Source organism: Hippocampus comes, unplaced genomic scaffold (genome assembly GCF_001891065.2).
Source record: "Hippocampus comes isolate QL1 unplaced genomic scaffold, H_comes_QL1_v1.1 scaffold384, whole genome shotgun sequence".
In the NCBI taxonomy this organism is placed as follows: Eukaryota; Metazoa; Chordata; class Actinopteri; order Syngnathiformes; family Syngnathidae; genus Hippocampus; species Hippocampus comes.
In genome coordinates this window covers 562165-580826 of record NW_017805700.1, presented here as the reverse complement: position 1 = coordinate 580826, position 18662 = coordinate 562165, and the positions used below count along the sequence as shown (strand labels likewise).

The window sequence follows — 18662 nt, the reverse complement described above, 5'->3', positions numbered from 1 at the left end:
TATCCATATCACCCGCAGAAAGGTGGGGGGGGGGGGGGGGGGGGGAATTATAATTATGTTGCTGTTTAGGGAGCAGTTTATTTTAATATCTTCTTTGAGACTGAAATCACATCCCTTATAAACACCACTAAATTGTGTGCAGTAAACCAAAAAAGACCGATCATTAGTGTGCAAGTGAAGCACAAGACAGGCGAAGACCAGGGGTAGTGCAATCCGATCCACGGTATCGGCATCGAGTTCAATGCATGCCAAAATGACTGGATTAGTATCTTTCCATCCATTATCCACCATTTATCCGAGGTTGGTCACGGAGCCAGGGGCTTCAACAGAAAAGCCCCAAAATCCCTCTATCCAGCCACTTCTTCCAACTCTCCTGGAGGGATCCCAAGGTGTTCTCAGTCGAGCTGGGAGACATTGTCTCTCCAGGGTATCCTAGGTCGTCCCTGGGGCCTCCTGCCGATGGGACATGCCCGTAACACCTCACCGGGAGACGTCCACGAGGCATCAATGTGGAGGAGCAACAGCTCAACTCGGAGTCCTTCCCGGATGACTAAGCTTCTCACCCTATCTCTAAGGGAGAGTACTGACACCCTGTAGAGAAAACTTATTTTGGCCGCTTGTCTCCGGGATGTTTCAGTCACGACCACATCTCGTGACCATAGGTGAGGAAAGGAATATAGCTAAACAGGTAAATCGAGAGCTTCGCCTTTTGGGTCAATTCCTTCAACACAATACACAGTCCGCAACAGAGCAGACGCTGCATTAATTAATGTGCCTGTCAATGTCACGCTCCCTTTTGTCCTCGTGAACTCGTGAACAAGACCCCAAGGTATTCGAAATTCCCCACTTGGGGCAGGATCTCATCCCCGACCTGGAGAGGGCACTTCACCCTTTTCGGATTGAGGACCAATGTCCTCAGCTTCCCCTGGGATGTGGGTAAAGTTCTGCCAAAGTTGGGAATTGAAACGCTGACAGGGGATTCTACCAAACGTTCCGAGCACACCATCACAATAGATATGGGTCTAGTGGGCATGTTCCCCTAACAACCGAGTCAACACACTACACCAGGTGTTGATCAGTTGACAGCTCCACCCGTCGCTTTACCCGATTGTCCAAAACAAGCGACCCCAAATTAAATGACATGATTACAAAGTCATTCATTGACCTGCGGTCGAGGGTGTCCTGTTTACAAATGCACATATGTACACCCTAATGTTTGAACACGGACAATCCGTGAAGAGCACAGAAATCAAGTAACAAAACACCACCCTGGTTCAGAATGTGGGGGATGGGGCTGTTCCTCCCAATTATGCCCTTCCAGGTCTCACTGGCATTGCCACCACGTGTGTTTAGGTTCCCAACTAGAACAATGGAGTCCCAAGGGGGAGAGCTCTCCAACACACCCTCCAAGTCTTCAAAAAGGGTGGGTACTCTGACCTGCTGTTTGGTGCATTGGCACAAACAACACTCAGGACCCATCCCCCCATGCAAAAGCGGAGAGAGGCTACCCTCTCATTGACCAGGGTGAACACCATCGTACACCCGCCAAGCCAGGGGAAAATAAGTATGCCCATACCTGTTTGAAATCTCTCACCTAGGGCAACTCCAGAGTGGAAGGGTGTCCGACCTCTCTCAAGAAGACTGGTACCAGAGCTAAAGCTGTGTGTGGAGGCAAGCCCGACTACATCCAGTTGCAACTTGACTGCCTCACACACCAGCTCGGGCTCCTTCAAATTGTTTTTATTACAACCAGTCTAATCCAATCTATCAGCCAAAACTCACCACAGGCTCGCAAGCATCTAAGTTTTCCTCATACCGGAATTAGTATTTTTGCTTCCGTGTCTAAGAATCATGTGAAATGTAGTCCAACTAACATATTGCTAGAGTCAGATAAACACAAGCTGAGCGTTTCTGGCTCGCATTTACCAACTTACAACAATGTTACAACCTGCGCAAGGTTGACGACACAACCAGCTTCCAATGACAGCTCAGAGCCAACCCAGCCAAGACACGGGCTGTGGTTGAATGGCCTTGACCCAACACTAAAAAACAGTTACAATAATTTTTAGGGTTTACAAATTTCTATAGAAGATTTATCCTTAATTATAGTGAAAAGGTAACGCCTCTGATCAAGTTGAACTCGAGTAAGACCACATTCACCTGGACTCCTAGCGCAGGGATGGCATTTACCGAACTTAAGACCTTATTTACTAATCTACCAGTGTTGACCCATCTCAACCCCAATCTTCCTTTTGTGGTCGAGGTTTCAGGAGTGGGGGCAGTCCTGTCACAGCAATTTCCAGTCAACTAGAGACTCCACCCCTGTGCCTTCTTCTCTTGTCGACTAAGTCCACTACGACGTGGTAAACTGTGAACTACTAGCTTTTGTACTGGCACTCCAAGAGTGGCGACACTGGCTGGAAGGAGCCAAGAAACAATTCACAATATACACTGATCACAAGAATCTATGCTAAATCTCCTCTGTCATTAGGTTGAACTCCTGACAAGCACAGTGGGATCTGCTCTTTGCATGAATCGACTTTGTCTAAACCTTTCACAAAGATTCTAAGAAACAGAAACCAGATGCTCTCTCCAGACTCCATGATGCTGCAGCAGACACTAACAAGACTGAGCCCATTCTACCTGATCACCACATTGTGGGAGCGCTGCGATTGGAGATTGAAAAGATCATTATTGAGGCCTTGGAAATTTAGAAAATAGACAATTATTTGTGCCTGTGGCAGTACGCCCAGAGGTATTACTGTGGGGCCACACTTCCAAGATTGCCTGTCATCCTGGTATTAACCGCACCCACACTGTCATTACTGTACGCAGCGATTTTGGTGGCCAGACTTTAAGAAAGACGATACAAACTTCATTGGGGCCTGCAAACCCTGTGCCTGTGGGAAATCCTCCCGTCAACCTCCTGCTGGTCTACTGTGGCCATTAACGATCCCGTCTCATCCCTGGTCACACATCGCATTGGACTTCATAAGTATGTCAGAAGGGAATACAGTCATACTTATTGTGGTCAACCAGTTCTCTAAAATGGCCCACTTCGTGGCTCTTTCCAAGCTCCCGTCGGCACTAGAAACTGCTCAACTGCTCATCAGGCACATGTTCCGCTTCCGTGGTATTTCTGTGGATTTGGTCTCCGACTGAGGTCCACAGTTTGTATCCCAGGTCTGGAAGAAGTTCTGTAGGACACTGGGAGCAGCTATTTTCATTATTTATTTCCTTGCCTTCTGCAAGAGCTTTTTGTTTGTTACGTTTTTCCTGGCTTTTTTTGACCAGCGATCTAATTTGTAGTTTGTCGTTTTTTTTCTGTAATAACGTTCTTTGAATAAGATTGTTTTGTCTCAGTCAACATTTGTGGGATCTGCATCCGTTCCGGATTACTCCAGAACATTACAGGCATAAGAGCAGCATAAAAAAAAGGCAAAAAAGCAACAAACATTAAAAACATACATAAAGTGCTGCAGTTAAAATACAGTATACCAGCTTCTGTCCAGTAAAGCGCTTTGTGCATTCAGTTAGTTAGTGACAGTTGGGACAGGGAGGGGTAAAAGTTGTCCTCCTCCGCTGTGTTCTACAATGCAGATGTAGCAGCCTGCGACCTGATGGAAACCACATTGAATGTAGTGTTTGTGAGGAGGTCATGCAAGATTCCGTGAGCGGAGTGGAAGGTTTGATGCCTGCACAAGCAGATAGAACTCTAGGACGGTTCCAATATTTTTTCATTGACTTTAGAGGCACTAAGTAGGTGAGTGATAGTGTATCTAATAATGTTGCACCAAATGGTCTGTAAAATACAGTAGACAGGACCTCTGTGTGATTGATTTCCTCCTTCCTTTAGGGGACCAGAAGAGTTGTTGGAGGCTTCACGTGGTGTTTTTAGATGTCGGTATCGAGCATACAACATCCAAATATTATTGACAACTTTTACAGGGACAAAATAAATCAGGTTGGTCATAGATTGGTGTTGGCTGATGCTAGAAGCAGCAACATTGGTGTCGGATATGAAAAAGTACTACATCTACCTCTTTGTCTTCCAGTGATGGTGCAGGAAACATTGAAATGTGAAAATGAGTTTCAAATTCAGAATATTTAATCTGATGTTTCCAATGTGTTTCAATTTGTGAATCCCCAAAATCTCCTGCTGGATTGTTTTTATTTATTTATTTATTTATTTTAGTATAGCTTTCCTTTGTCAGACACAAGGCGGTGAAGGGACATATGGAACAGTGCTCATCTGGGGTAACTAACTATATGTCTTAAAACAGGCTTTAGTGTCCTTATGTGTTCAGTGCTTTAAATGTGCATTAGCATCTAACAGTACAAAGAAGTTTAGTGAACTAATCATTTCTATTTTAATGTCCAACAGATAATTCTGAGTTTTAGATAAGCAATTATCACTGATGTATGGTGATGTAGGAATGACTGAAAAGCAAAAACGTAGGGACATGTGTTTCAATATTTTTTTTATTTCAGCAATTTGCAATTTACATTAATTTGCTCAAAGATAACAGATAAATCCAAATAACAGCACAAAGGAGTATGTCTCACTGTGCTCCATTAGTTATTGGCCATATCCACATTCATTTAACCAAGCTAAAACACCATAATAACTCAAACAGCTGTAAACTGAATATTTTGTTCAGTTATCTCATGGGTCTTCAATCCTTTCCCTCGCGGGATGCTGTCCTGCCTGTTTTCCATCTCCTGCTGCAACACACCTCATTCAAATGATGAGATAATCAGCAAGGTCTGCAAAAGCTGGATAACCTGATCATTTGAATCAGGTGCGTTGCTGCAGGGAGAGATGGAAAACAGGTAGGGCAGTTGCCCTTGAGGGACAGTGGCCCATGAAGAACAGTGTGAAAGACCCTTGAGTTATCGGAATACAAAATTTCACATCAAAGCTCACCCACCCTACACACAAGTACAAACCCAATTCCAATGTAGTTGGGGTGTTGTGTGAACAACAGGCCCCAAATCCAACATCGAATGCAAATGACCTTCAATCCCTCAGGTGGCATTGCATCAAAAACCAACATCAATGTTGAAAGGATATGGGCTCAGGAACACTTCAGAACACTAATGTCAGTAAATAAAGTTTGCCGCCACATCCGTAAGTGCAACTCTACAATTCAAGCAAAAGCCATTTATCAACAACACACCGAAACACCACTGGCTTCTCTGTGCCCAAGCTCATCAAAGATGGTCGGATACAAAGTAGAAAAGTGTTCACTGGTCTGATGAGTTCACATTTTTAATTGCTTTTGGATATTGTTATGTCATGTTCTCAGGGCCAAAGAGGAAAAGAACGGTCCAGACTGTTATGGACGCAGAGTTGAAAAGGCAACATCATTGATGGTATGGGATTGTGTTTGTGCCAATGGCATGGGTAACTTTCACATCTGTGAAGGCACCATTAAAGGTGAAATGTCCATACAGGTTTCTGCAACAAATGCCGCGTACATGACACAAATGGTCACCGTGCGTAGAATTCCACACACATCATCTCTCGTGCTTGGTCCGTTTTGTTAGTGTGAATGAACTTTTATGCTAATTAACGTCCTTCCGAATTCACTTTAAACGAACATACCGTCCGAGGTACATGGTCTTCTTAAGTCACTATTTTGATGACCTAGACAAAAACGTTTTTTTGTCACGTATTCATTGTAACAACACTGTCGCCTCCCCCAATTTGATCTTGCACCACACGCTCCAGCCATGACCAGCCGCAACTCTTTACAGCAATTTTAGTATATTTATAGATGACGGTAAGACTTGGTGTACGAACAAATACAGCTACGTTTTAAGCATTGTCGCCAGTTATGCCACAGACAGGGAGGAGATGTTTTCACTGCTGATTGATTGTCTAATGTTTTGAGCAAATGCCATCCATTCATTGTCTGCTGGACCAATAACAGTGACATGTATGACATGTATAAGTCCGTGGTCGTGCATAAATCCACTGTGAATATATCGAGAGATTGGCGGTCCGGAAGAACACGCTGGACATTTATTCACATTATCCATGTCTTCACAAACCCGTATATCTAGTCATGCAGGTGAGACTGACAACACCAAGTGGACAACAATGATACATGCAACTCATAAACGGAAAGGAACAATGCAGTGGGGCTCAGATTTTCTTACACCAAGTACCACCTTTCTTCATGTACCATAATCATGACGAAAAATATAATACAGTGTGGACAAGACCTAAGTGTTCATTCAAAAAAGATACAAAGCTTTCGTTCCTAAAACAGTTATGTAAGATTCAATACATTAATGTGTTTGAGCAGTGATTCTATCGTAGGGAGCCCCTAAGGTGGCATGGAAGAAGAAAAATTATGCGCTCCCTCGCAATCATTGCGAAATAAAGCAAAGGCTTTTTTTGTGAAGGAACAATTTATTTTAATGGGCTTTCGGGTCATCTAACCTATTTTATCTTATTTTAAAAATGAATCTAAAACTAATCTTTCCAAGTCCTCCGACATGACTATTCGTCTTCCATGTACTGCTGTGCGTGAAAAGGATGTGCATTGGAGGGTACAGTCGCCACACTGACCCGGAAGTAAATACTTGCTCATACAAAAAAATGCCTTCCTACGCAAATATTTGCGTTCCTCGCAGCAATGATTACAATTGAATCAGAGGCGATTGCTCTAAGACTACGTACAAGGGAAGCTCAGCTTCCCCTAAAATGTCAAAAAATAAGTGATCAAATATATGTGTGTACATACAATTGTGTGTACATGTCATTGACTAAATATGCGCTACAACGCGCTCAACTTTTGTTCCGAATCAACTTCTTATTACTGGTTACGACGTGACTCTCTTCTCATTCATTCCTGGAGATTCACTGTGCTTTAAACTGTGTGGATGCTGGGCGTCTAGAGATTTCAGTGTAGGTTGTCCCAATGCATTGAAACGAGACGAGTCATTGGATAAATGCTGGTTATGTCCCGCCCATAGGACGCTCAGCGTCTTTGGGAGTCTATGGACAGTGGGTGTTTATGGGCTGCCCCGTACACTCAGCTTTTCTGCATGATGATTGGATGATCTGTCTGAGCCTGAATCTCTTTTTGATTGACAGCGAAATGAGCCAATCACCGATCTTTTGGTGTAGGCATTCGTGGGAGCATTTTTCAATTCTCATTCTGTTCTCAGTTGAACTGGAGACTTCTAATAATCTTAGCGACACTCTCTTTGTTGAAAACGACTAGCGACACAATCTTTTATTTCTGGTGGGTTTTATTGTACACAGATCATTTTCTTGAAAAGGAACGGAGAGTAGAATTCACGTATAAATAAACGAACACATTTTATGATGTAGGCCGAAATTGAGCTTCCCCTCCTTGACAGACCAGCATCCGCCACTGAAATGAATGAATTTTTGTTTTTCTTTTTTCTGGGGATAGAATGCATTGTTGTTTTTCCTTCCTCGTCACTTTAGGAGGTCTGTACTACTGCATACTACTAGATCGAGTCTGAGAATACCAATTCATTTTAGGACATTTTTTAAAAACTTGATGTAATTTTTTTTTTTTTTGCCCCAATAGTAAAACACATGACTAACTGCCAATCAGACAATGTTTGGGTTTAGTTCATAACATATTTTTGTGAGAAAACATAACTCAATTTTAATGAAAAAGAAAAACCACTATTGGGCAGACTTGAACTTAATTTGAACTTCAGACAGGCTATCATTGAATTCAAAACATCTTGGGAAATGACCAAACCTGGAAAACAGGTGAGCCATGATTGGTCATTACCTGATAGCAAGTGGCAAAACGACTGCCCCCTAAGCTGGATAAAAACGTGTGGATTTTGCTGCTTAATTCCTATTACACACATGCAATATTAACCGGAATACCATGGTTAGACAAGTGGGGGCAAACAGAACACATGATAAAAAACATGGTAAAGAACATGTTTGACTTGACTTCCCCTTTAATTTGTATGTGTGTCCCCCTCCCCCAATTTGATACATTTTTTTTGTCAGATGTAATGATTTTAAGTATCACTTGAAAACTTGAACAATTGTACAGTTGAATAATTTCGATGAAGAAGTTTCAGTTAGGAAAAGCAATGCATCTGTGAATACTAAGAGAAAGACACCACAATAGCCACAGCAATCCATGCGGGTAAATTACACTCACTCAACTGTATTTTCAGAGCACTTTAAAACAACCATCACTGTATACAAAGTGCTGTACATGGAGCAAATATCATATACACAACAACAAACAAAATAAATTAATAAGACAGTAGAAAGCGCAAAAAACCCCAGTAAAACTAAAAATCAAGTCTGAGTCATGCTGACTCAACGCCAAAAAATAGAAATTAGTTTTGAGACATGTTTTAAAAATAGGCAGTGAGGGGGCTTGCCGAATGTTCAGTGGAAGGTCATTCCAAAGAGAGGGACCAGCAATGGAAAAGGCTCGGTCCCCTCTGAGCCTCTGCTTAGTTCTTGATACGTGTAATAATGCCTGGACCGCAGACCTGAGGCACCGCGCAGGAGTATAGGGGTGGAGGAGCTCAGAGAGGTAACGTAGGGCGAGGCCATTCAAAGATTTGAAAATGTTGTTTTTCCAGTCAGTGTTTGGTGAAATGTAGCGAAAGGAGTAATACCTGTATACTGAGACCAATGTAAAGCAGTGACTAATAGTGCTTTGATTTAAAGTCAGGCGAGTTCCCCAAATTCTTGCTGTGAAAACAATGTTAATAACCACTCAAGTTGTTGCTCATTGTTAGTAAATAACAGGAAAAAAAAAGTTTCATTAGTGAAATTAGTACAAAGATCCACCACCATCAAAGCTGCCAGCTGCTGGTGTAGTTGCCGCTACAAAACCAGTCCCATGCTCTGATGCCCACCTCCAAACTCGAGCTGTCTGCTGCTGGGGCTTTCCCTCTGCACTTGAGTCTCCTCAGAAAGATTTTCCACAAGTGGGAGGTCAGAAGGAGGATCTACAATTTCCTTTTGGAGGTCCTGGAATCAACCCAAATGAAGACAAAACATATGTCACATCAGAGACAAACCTCTCTCTCTCTCTCTCTCTCTCTCTCTCTCTCTCTCTCTCTCTCTCTCTCCAGTAATTCACCCATTTAGATGGTTCATATTTGTTTCGTGGAACCATGATGTGACGTATCCATGAAATGAGGAGCTTGAGGAGCGTCGGCTCACGTCCTCAAAATATTTCAACATCTCCCCTCCTTGCTCTACTTGAGCCCCGACATGTGGGACCATATTTACTTTTGTAAACGCTGCATCACGTGACGTGTTTTGTGCACATGCGTGTCACTTCACGGATGCATTCCGTTCACGTTAGACGTCACATTTGTTTCTATAAACCGAACGACATAAAAATATTTGATTTAAAGCCTAGAATAGCTTGTGGGTCCTTTCTGTCCAAGACGTGATAGCAGCGAATGTGCGCAGACACATGCTCCTTCTTGGCTCCTGGGAGCGAAGCCGTGATTGAGCGTCTCAGATGTTCTTTTTATTGGAATATATATTTTTTCTTTGGGGGGGACGTCACTTGAGCTGCTGTCCTGCCGTCTGTCACAAGACCCTAATACAGGATCGCAGGAGCTGCAATTGGAACTAATCGATCTTCAGTTCAAGTTTGGTTAAAGTCCTTTATACTGAATGACTATTATGCTTCACTTCACGAAGCCATATTTTCAAACCTCTGAAGGATGGCATGGAAGATGCTGATGTTGTTTGGCTCAACCTACGTGTGTGAGCAGACATTCAGCCTCATGAACATCAACAAAGGACCGTCACAAATCCAACAAGATCAACACTTCAGAACTGTCTGCTGGCGCCATAAGAAAGGCAGGGGGAACTAGTTTTCTGTCTCCCCACACATCCCAACTTTTATGATCACACTAGATCACACTGGATTTTGTCTATTTTTTGTAACTGTTGTACATGGTGCGAGACTGTCCGCCTCTCATTTACATATTGCCTCTACCTATCGCTTGTGTCTGTATTAGTTTAAGCGCGCTCTGATGCCTAAAAGATACAGAGGCCTGAATCAATTCAAAGTGAGTTGTGATGCTGAGCGTTTCACACCAGGCATGACTAATGACTACATATACATAAAAGTTTAGGTTTTCATGGTTTGAATACAGTATTTATGCCTGGAGACTGGCTGACAAGTAGAGTTGTGGTACAGTGAAACTCCTCTATAACGAAACCTACACGGGCGAAAATACCCCCTAATGTGAAAAAAATCTTCATGCATTAAAATTAACACCATTCTCATTCTACTGCCCCCCATACGATGAAAACCCCCCTGTTGCGTTATACGAAATCATTTTCTCTGCTCCAGCCTCGCAAAGACATTCACTACAACGAAGTCTAATCCAACAGCGACCTCCACTGCTTCGTTCGGAAACGGCAACAGCAACCACCACACTGGTTTACATAGTGAACAATGTTTATTTCGGTCACAGCTGCGATTTTCCTGAACGCAACATACTCATAGCTGCTCTGCCATTGGCTTACCGAGCATCATCCTGGCCTCCGATTGGCCAAGAGCGACCTCACTGTCTATGTGTGTAGATACTGAAGCTCGATCCGTAGAAGATAGAGTGGAATGCATCCGATTAGCTGCTCAGAGTAAATTGCTTATGGCTCGACGGACATCCAAATAAACGAACGTTTCCTCGAATGCTTTACTTGTTATCATGCTAAAACCCTTATGCTAACTGGAGCACTAAAGAGAGAGAAGCGCTCCAGTTAGCGTAAGGTTTTTAGCCTTCGAGAACTAACGATGGCCATCGAGGACTACGAAGCGTCCGTGGCTGGCTTAAAAGTTTATTGCATGACATCAGCTGAGCAACGCTGTCTTGGGTGGCGATCGAGGGGAGGTCGAGTTAGAGACAGTGAGATGGTGGAAAGAAAAGCCACCGGGTCCACGAAGCATTTGTTATTGTTAGAATTGTTAGATTCAGACGAGCATGGACGTTGCATTGCTAAAATGGCTACAAAACGGACCTTTTGATGTCAAGCAGCTAAGACAAGAAGAGCTCTGATGCTGGAAGAGAGGGTAGAAGTGATCAAAATGAGAGACGGAGCAAGCAAAATAAAAGACATTATCCAAGAAATTGATGTAAGTGAAACTGAATGCTTATCGTAAATTTTGCAATTTCTTTCCCTTTTTTTCTTTCTACACTGACAATATGAAGTGTCAAATAAGCGTGTGCTCATACTTAAAGTATACTTTAAGTGCATAAGTATGATACTTATGCACTATCGGAATAAAAATAGAATACACACACGTTTGTGTGTGTGTGGACACATACGTTTGTGTGTGTGTGTGTGTGTGTGTGTGTGTGTGTGTGCTTACATCTGAGATCAAATTTGCTACAGTGAAAAACCCCGTGTTGTGAAAAATTTCTTGCTGCAAACATGATTTCGTTGTAGAGGAGTTTCACTGTACAGTGACCTGAAGATGTTGATGTACTTGAGGGGTACACATATAGCTGGACGATCTGCCACGGGGATTCCCAGTGGATGCTGTGAAAGGCTTTCTTGAAATCAATATAGTTGATCATAAGTGGTAGCTGAAGTTCTTGGTACTGCTCTACAATGTTTCTAAGGGTAAAGATCTGTTCCGAGTAAGACCTTCCCTTCCTGAAGCCAGCTTGCTCTTCCCTCAAGATGTTATCCACCTCGTCTTTAAAGCGATGGAGCAGAATACTGCAGAATACCTTGCCGGGGATTGACAGCAGTGTGATGCCCCGCCAGTTATTGCAGTCTGCGAGGTTTCCCTTCTTAGGCAGCGTGACAATGACCCCATGTCTCCAGTCGGCAGGAAGCTCTTCAGTATGCCAAATCAGGTTGAACAGGTAGGTAAGGCTCTCCAGAACGGCGTCTTGGCCATGCTTCAACAACTCGGCAGCTACCTCATCGAATCCCGGTACCTCGTTGTTCTTAAGGCTCTTGATTGCTCTGGCAACCTCAGTCTCGGATATCTCTCCCAATATAATGTTTAGAGTTGGAGCTGGTGTATCGTGATCGAAATTGAAGAGCAAGGGAGGCATTGGTTGGTTGAGGACCTCGCTGACGTGTTCCGCCCATCTTGCTTCTTGCTCCTCGTCACTTAGGAGTGTCCTGCCATCCTTGCTCCTGATTGGCACGCTAGAGCTGCTCCTGGAGCTGGTTAGCTCCCGCACAATCTTGTATAGGGTCATAGTGTTGTTCTTCTGTGCTGTCTCCTGTGCTTCTCTTGCTTTCTCCTCTAGCCACTGTCTTTTGTCCTTCCTGCAACTCTACTTCACTGCCCTGTCCAAACGCCTGTACTCTTCGTCGTCCATCCTCCAGCTCCGGAGCCTCCTCTTTTGTTCTCTTTTTATCTTGGCCACCGTCTTTTTATCAATCAACTTCCAGGTGCTGTCTGTTATGCATCTTTCTTTGTTGGTAGCCCTCTTTCTGCCTATAACTGCTTCTGCAGTTTCAGCGATGGCATGAGAGAACATACCCCACTGCTCCTCAATGTTTGCAAGGTGTTGTGGTACTTTGAGCTTCTTACTCAACTCGTCACAGAAGCTTTCTGAGATGTTGTTATTCTTCAGCTTGTCCACTGCGTAAGGTCTCTTGGGCAGCACCTTCTTCACCTTCAGCTTGATTTTACCCACCACAAGGAAATGGTCTGAACCCACATCTGCACCTCTGTGGGAGCAAATGTCTAGCAATGACGAGCGCCACCTTGTGTTGACGTAGATGTAGTCCAGCTCGTTTCGGGTCCTGCCACCAGGTCGAACCCAGGTCAACTTGTGCATCCGCTTGTGCTCAAAAAAGTTGTTGTCAATGCTGAGGCCGTTGGTACTGGTTAGCATCAACAGTCTCGCCCCGTTGTCGTTCGTGGAACTTGCAGACCCATGTGGTGCAACTGTGGCATTAAGGCCTCTTCTGTCACAATCTAGTTTTGCGTTGAAGTCTCCAATCAGCATCTTGATGTCATAACTGGGGATCTCTTCAAACACGGTCTGGAGCTGGTTGTAGACGGTGTCATTATCTTCCTCTGAGGCAACTTTGGTTGGGCAGAGACTTGCACAATGGTTACTTTGGCATATAGAGCCTTGCTGTGATGATCCGTTCATTCACTGGCTTCCATCCAACCAATGCTTGTGCCGCACCGCTGGAGAGGATGATGCCGATTCCATGGGAATGGTGGTCTTGCTTCCCAGAGTACAGAAAAGTTGCTCCGTCAACCATGAGGCGCCCCTGCCCCGTCCACCTCATTTCACAAACGCCTAAGATGTCCAGCCGATAGTCCCTCATATTCGTCAGCACCTGGTCCATGCGACCATACTGGAACAGTGTGCGCACATTCCAGGTGCCTACTCTGGTGTTGGCCTTGGTTACGAAGATCGGGGTCATCAGGTGTCGGGCTTCCTACTGGATTTCACCTGGCCCCTTCATAGATACATCCAAGGATGTGCCGTCTCTTCTTTCCCGTGATTTACCGGAATGGCTTCCTCTCGTCATTTCTATAACGGGTTTTTGTTTTACAGGGTGAGGTTGTTAACCTCACGCCCAAACCCCATCCTGGAGGACCAGTTGGATGCAGTTTAACGTCAGACGCAGGGACGGACGTCATACCCAGTACCTCCCTGGGAGGCACCAGGTATGTGCAATGAAAACAGAAAATAAAGCAGGATTCATTTATGTTTTACAGTTATATGATTAATTGCTTTTGACACAGTATTTACACATTGTGATATCCCTCCATCCCTCCATCCATTCTCTACCACATATTGAGTTATTCGTGAGGACAACAACTTTAGTAAGGAAGCCCAGACTTCCCTCTCCCCAGCCACTTGTTGGAGCACTGCGATGTGGTAACTTTTTCTCCACTTACCTTGATGATATCTGAATTAACATGGAAGATCCTTGTGGGCGAGTCAAGTCTGCTTGCATGTCTGCTCCTCGGCTCCTGATTCTCTTTTTCTCGCATCTCCCTCTCTCCCATCTCAATCTCCATAGCAATATTAGATCGTAATCTCGATCCAAAATCTGAGATGAGCTGTTTGCCGATGTCCTGGAGCCTTGCTGTCTGCTCAGCCATGAACTTACCAAATTGGTTTGCTGAATGCTGGAAATAGTGTTCCATTGTATTACAATCGTTAATTTTACCGTGAGTGGCACAAATAGGGTCCTCTGCAGTCCCTTTATATATTGGTCGCTTGTACTGATGGTTCTGAACAAATCCTTTACCTGCTCCTGATGTTGCTGGGCCTGTTGTGTCTGGTCAGCCAGCATCTGTTGGACGAGATGGTCTTTGAGCTGCAGTTGGGCGTTCAACTCCTCCAGAACTTCGCTTGGTCCAGAATGTAATTGCGTTAATAAGGAGGAACGCAAATCCTGCAGCACAAGAAAGAATAAATAAAGAATACCAGTGTCATTCACAAATTATTAGCGTGATAACACAAAATTGACATCTGGGTGGAAACTGCCTATTAGGGTCGATTTAGACCAGATGTAGTTTAAGTGATTTTGAATTTAATGAAGAATGTATTTCGAACAAAACTGTCTCATTTGTGAAAGACATGAAAGGTTCTTATTCTCTGGGTTGATATCAAGGGCTATGCTAATTTGTTTAAACATAGACATATTAAGCTTGAACATTTAATTAGCTTCACCTCCCCTCCAAAGGTTGCCTTTTTTTGTGTGAGTACCTGGACTTCTTGTGTTCGGGCCTGCAATGCCACCTGCAGCTGGTTGAGGATTGCATCTTTCTCTTTCTGTCTCTGTTGACTCTCTTGCTGTTGCTGTTGGATGCTCCCACAGGCATCACGCATCTGCTCCAGCTCCAGAGAACTATCACAGAGAAGCAACTCCAGACTCTGACACAAAAAAAAAAAGCATATTGGAAACATATTTTGAAGAAGGCCCTTTTCGTTTAATTGTATAATATTACCCTGATGGCTCCTTAATAACATGGTTGGATTAATTTGCAAAGAAATGACAAGGACCTCTCCTTTATTTCTGATTTCATGAAGTTCCAAAAGGCCGACTAAAACCTTGTAGAGGAGAAGCTTTTGTATTAAGAGAAGGCAAATTTAGTTTTTTAACTCTCGATTTCTACACGCATGACAAAAAAAAAAACAAACAAGTACAGTAAAGCGAAGGAAGGTGATTTCTTACTTTGATCGTCCCTTCGTTATTTGCCAGGACACAACGCTGTCTCTCGAGTTCGCTCTCCTTCTCTCGGAGAAGTTTGTGCAGCTGACGCATCTCTGCCATTTTCTCCTCGATACAGTGGAACTTGTCATCTACAGCTCGCTAGGGATTGGAAAAAAAAGTGACAAGCAAGCCAAGTCTGATGTGTGATGTAGGTTGGTCGGTTGCTATTTGGTTGAAATTAATGTTTTATTTCATTCTACCAAGAATAAAAACAATAATGGCCATTGCGGATTAGTCATTCTTGCCAGCATTGTTCATACAAAGTGAAAACAAAATCTTTAGTTTAATACTGGTTCATTTTATGCCAGTCTAAAGCTATTTGCAAGCAACTGTGGTCGTACAGCTTATTATACTATTAACGCTTTAATGCCTGACCCATCAAGGAATAGCCAGAAAAATCTGATTTTTGGGAACTGAGATGTTCATTAATTAATTTGAATTATAATGTTGTCTGTTGAATCACCTCCAGATCAACCCCGGGAAAACTAAGGAGTTGGTTGTGGATTTCTGCCGGAAACATTCCTCACCTGCACTGATGAACATCCAGGGTATGGACAAAGAGAGGGTGACCTCCTACAAGTACCTGGGTGTTCTTCTCAACAATAAACTAGACTGGTCTACCAACACAGACGCTCTAATCAGGAAGGGGCAGAGCCGGCTCTTCCTATTCAGAAAACTGAGGTCTTTTGGAGTTCAGGGTTCACTCCTTAAGACCGTCTATGACTCTGTGGTGGCTTCAGTCATTCATTATGGCATAGTCTGCTGGCCAGAGAAAGACTGGACCAACTGGTCAGGAGGGCCAGCTCTGTCCTGGGCTGATCCCTGGACACTCTGGAGGAGGTGGGCAACAGGAGGATGCTAGCTAAGCTAACAGCTATAATGGACAGGCCCTCCCACCCCCCTCCGTGCCATGCTGACAGCACTGGGCAGCTCCTTCAGCCAGAGACTGATACACCCGCGATGCAAGAAGGAGCCGCCGCTCATTCCTGCTGACTGCTGTCAGGCTATTGAATTAAGTACACCTCTGCATAACACTGTATCCTTATTAACGTATAAGAGAATAAAAAAAGAAATATGGACCAACTTACAACAAAGAATAGCTTCATTAACTGTAACAGAAAAGATTTAAAGTGCATCTGAAATTCAAAAGTAAAATTAAATCCTTAATTTAGCAATAAATATTTTTTCACGGACCATGTCAAACCATAGAATACTGAAAATTAAAATGACCTAAAATAAATAAATAACAATGCATTCAAAGTGATCACCAACATTAACTCAGGTGCACAATCTTAAAAAAAACCTTGAGCCTGCAAAACAAAAATATATAAAATAATTTGTGCTGATTTTTTTTTTTTAAATCAAAGATGATGTCTGGATTAATGGCTACAAGTAGCGGTCACAAAACGGGATGATTGTTGGCAATACTCATTCCGCACTATATGGCGCACCGAAAAGTCATCCATATTCTTAAAAGCTCACAGCGCGCCTTAAAATCCAGTGCGCCTTGTATATGGTCATTACGGTAATATGTCGACCCCAAAATGGCTCCTTGCTGGAGACATGCTTACAATGTTATAACTTGCTGTTTGTTCAGTGAACTGTGTCGCTGCTGAATAATTTTTTGTTGCAGCTCCGAAAAAAGGAGACCTGTGGTGTTGTGTTTTTAAAATGCACACTTTAGTAATGGTTTTCACAGCCTCAACAAATACAGGTACGTCTTTGTCCATCTCTGTGCCTTCTCTTCTTCCGTTCAACTCGAGAGGCATTCATGACCGCCTCCGAAAAAGGTAAATTAATGAGTCCTTCAATGAAACTATGAACATTGAAAATTATACATCAAAAGAGAAAATCAAGCGAGGAAATCACAAAATAAATTCTACAGCCCCCCTACAGAATTTATTTTGTGATTTCCTCATTTGTGAATACACAACAAAGGAATAAATAACAAACTTCTGAGACAGTCTAGTCTCCTACATTCTGTAGGGGGGCTATCAAATTTATTTTGTGATTTCCTCATTTGTGAATACACAACAAAGGCTGAGATATGATCATATCCTCCTAATGGGGGATTTTAATATCCATGTATGCTGCCTGGAAAAACCACTAGCAAAGGACTTCTTAAGACTTATCGACTCTTTTAATTTCGTGCAATATGTGACCAGCCCGACACATGAACAAGGACATATTTTAGACCTTGTCCTTGCTTATGGTCTACCGGTGTCAAATCTAGAAGTCCTTGAAAATGGGATTTCTGATCACATGGCAGTTTTATTTGACGTAGTCTTATCGCATACTGCTGTAAAATTTCCCGCTCCTAGTTGCAACCGCCGAATTTTTGACCCTCGCACTGCTAGTCGGTTCTCTGATGGCTTTAATAACCTTTGCGTACCCTCATCTAACACAGAGGAACTCACCTCTTGGTTCAACTCATCATGCCGTGCCATCCTGGATTTGGTGGCTCCTTCAAAAACTGTGCTCCCAAAACCTAAACTCGAGCCTTGGTTTAACGACAAAACTCGCGCAGCTAGGCAGGGGTGTCGCAAAGCCGAACGCAAGTGGAAAAAAGACAAATTGCAGGTCTCTTATCAAATTTGGAAAGACTGCTGGCGTAATTACCAGCTCACAGTAAAAGAGGCCAAAAGAGAATATCTGTCGGACCTTATTCAAGCTAACCGTCACAACCCACGCGCACTATTTAAAACGATAGATTCTGTACTAAAACCCCCTCTGCCTTCTTGCTCGGATTCTTCACCCGAGATGTGCAACAGATTCCTTCAGTTTTTCATTGATAAGGTCTCTACAGCTAGGACTTCGGTCTCAAATACCGCATCTGACTCCTCTGTCCATATTCCGTGTGCAGCGGTGCTAAAATTCTTTTGAAACTGTGTCCTTGAAGCTTTTGGAGGATGTAGTTCACCAGACGAAGCCATCTTGCTCCCCCTGCGACTCTCTCCCCCCGCATTTCTTTCAGGAGGTTCTACCGAGTGTTGGTGCATCGGTCTTGGACATCATCAACAGCAGCCTCTCTTCTGGGATAGTTCCCCAACAGTTTAAACATGCTGTGGTCCAACCCTTGATCAAGAAACCTGGTCTTGATCCAGATGTGCTGTCAAATTTCAGGCCCATTTCCAAACTGCCTTTCATTTCAAAATTTTTGGAAAAAGTGGTGCACATGCAGTTGAAATCTTTCTTGGATGAACATAACATCTTGGAGGTCTTCCAGTCAGGTTTCAAGACGATGCATAGCACGGAGTCAGCCCTGTTACACGTTACTAATGACATCCTGCTGGCAAATGACACCGGAGACTACGTGTGTCTAGTTCTATTGGATTTAACTGCAGCATTTGATACAGTGGATCACAGTATTCTGCTGACTCGTTTGCAGCACTTGGTGGGCATTGGCGGTAGCGCTCTTGAGTGGTTTAGGTCCTATTTAGCTGACAGA

The 18662-nt window shown here is 43.5% G+C and overlaps 1 protein-coding gene across 2 annotated transcripts in view; it reads right to left on the bottom strand.

The window, feature by feature from the left end:
• Nucleotides 1-18662, bottom strand: part of pde4dip (phosphodiesterase 4D interacting protein) — a 151206-nt gene that overhangs the window by 58734 nt on the left and 73810 nt on the right. Inside the window, exons 10-14 of one of the 2 annotated variants that reach the window (XM_019882631.1) lie at nt 15176-15313; nt 14707-14874; nt 14214-14392; nt 13890-14139; nt 8890-9004 (exon numbers count right to left, since the gene is read on the bottom strand). In XM_019882631.1, coding sequence (XP_019738190.1) covers nt 8890-9004; nt 13890-14139; nt 14214-14392; nt 14707-14874; nt 15176-15313 — 850 coding nt within the window. The remainder of the gene's footprint in view (nt 1-8889; nt 9005-13889; nt 14140-14213; nt 14393-14706; nt 14875-15175; nt 15314-18662) is intronic. The other variant, XM_019882630.1, reaches the window with a different exon arrangement.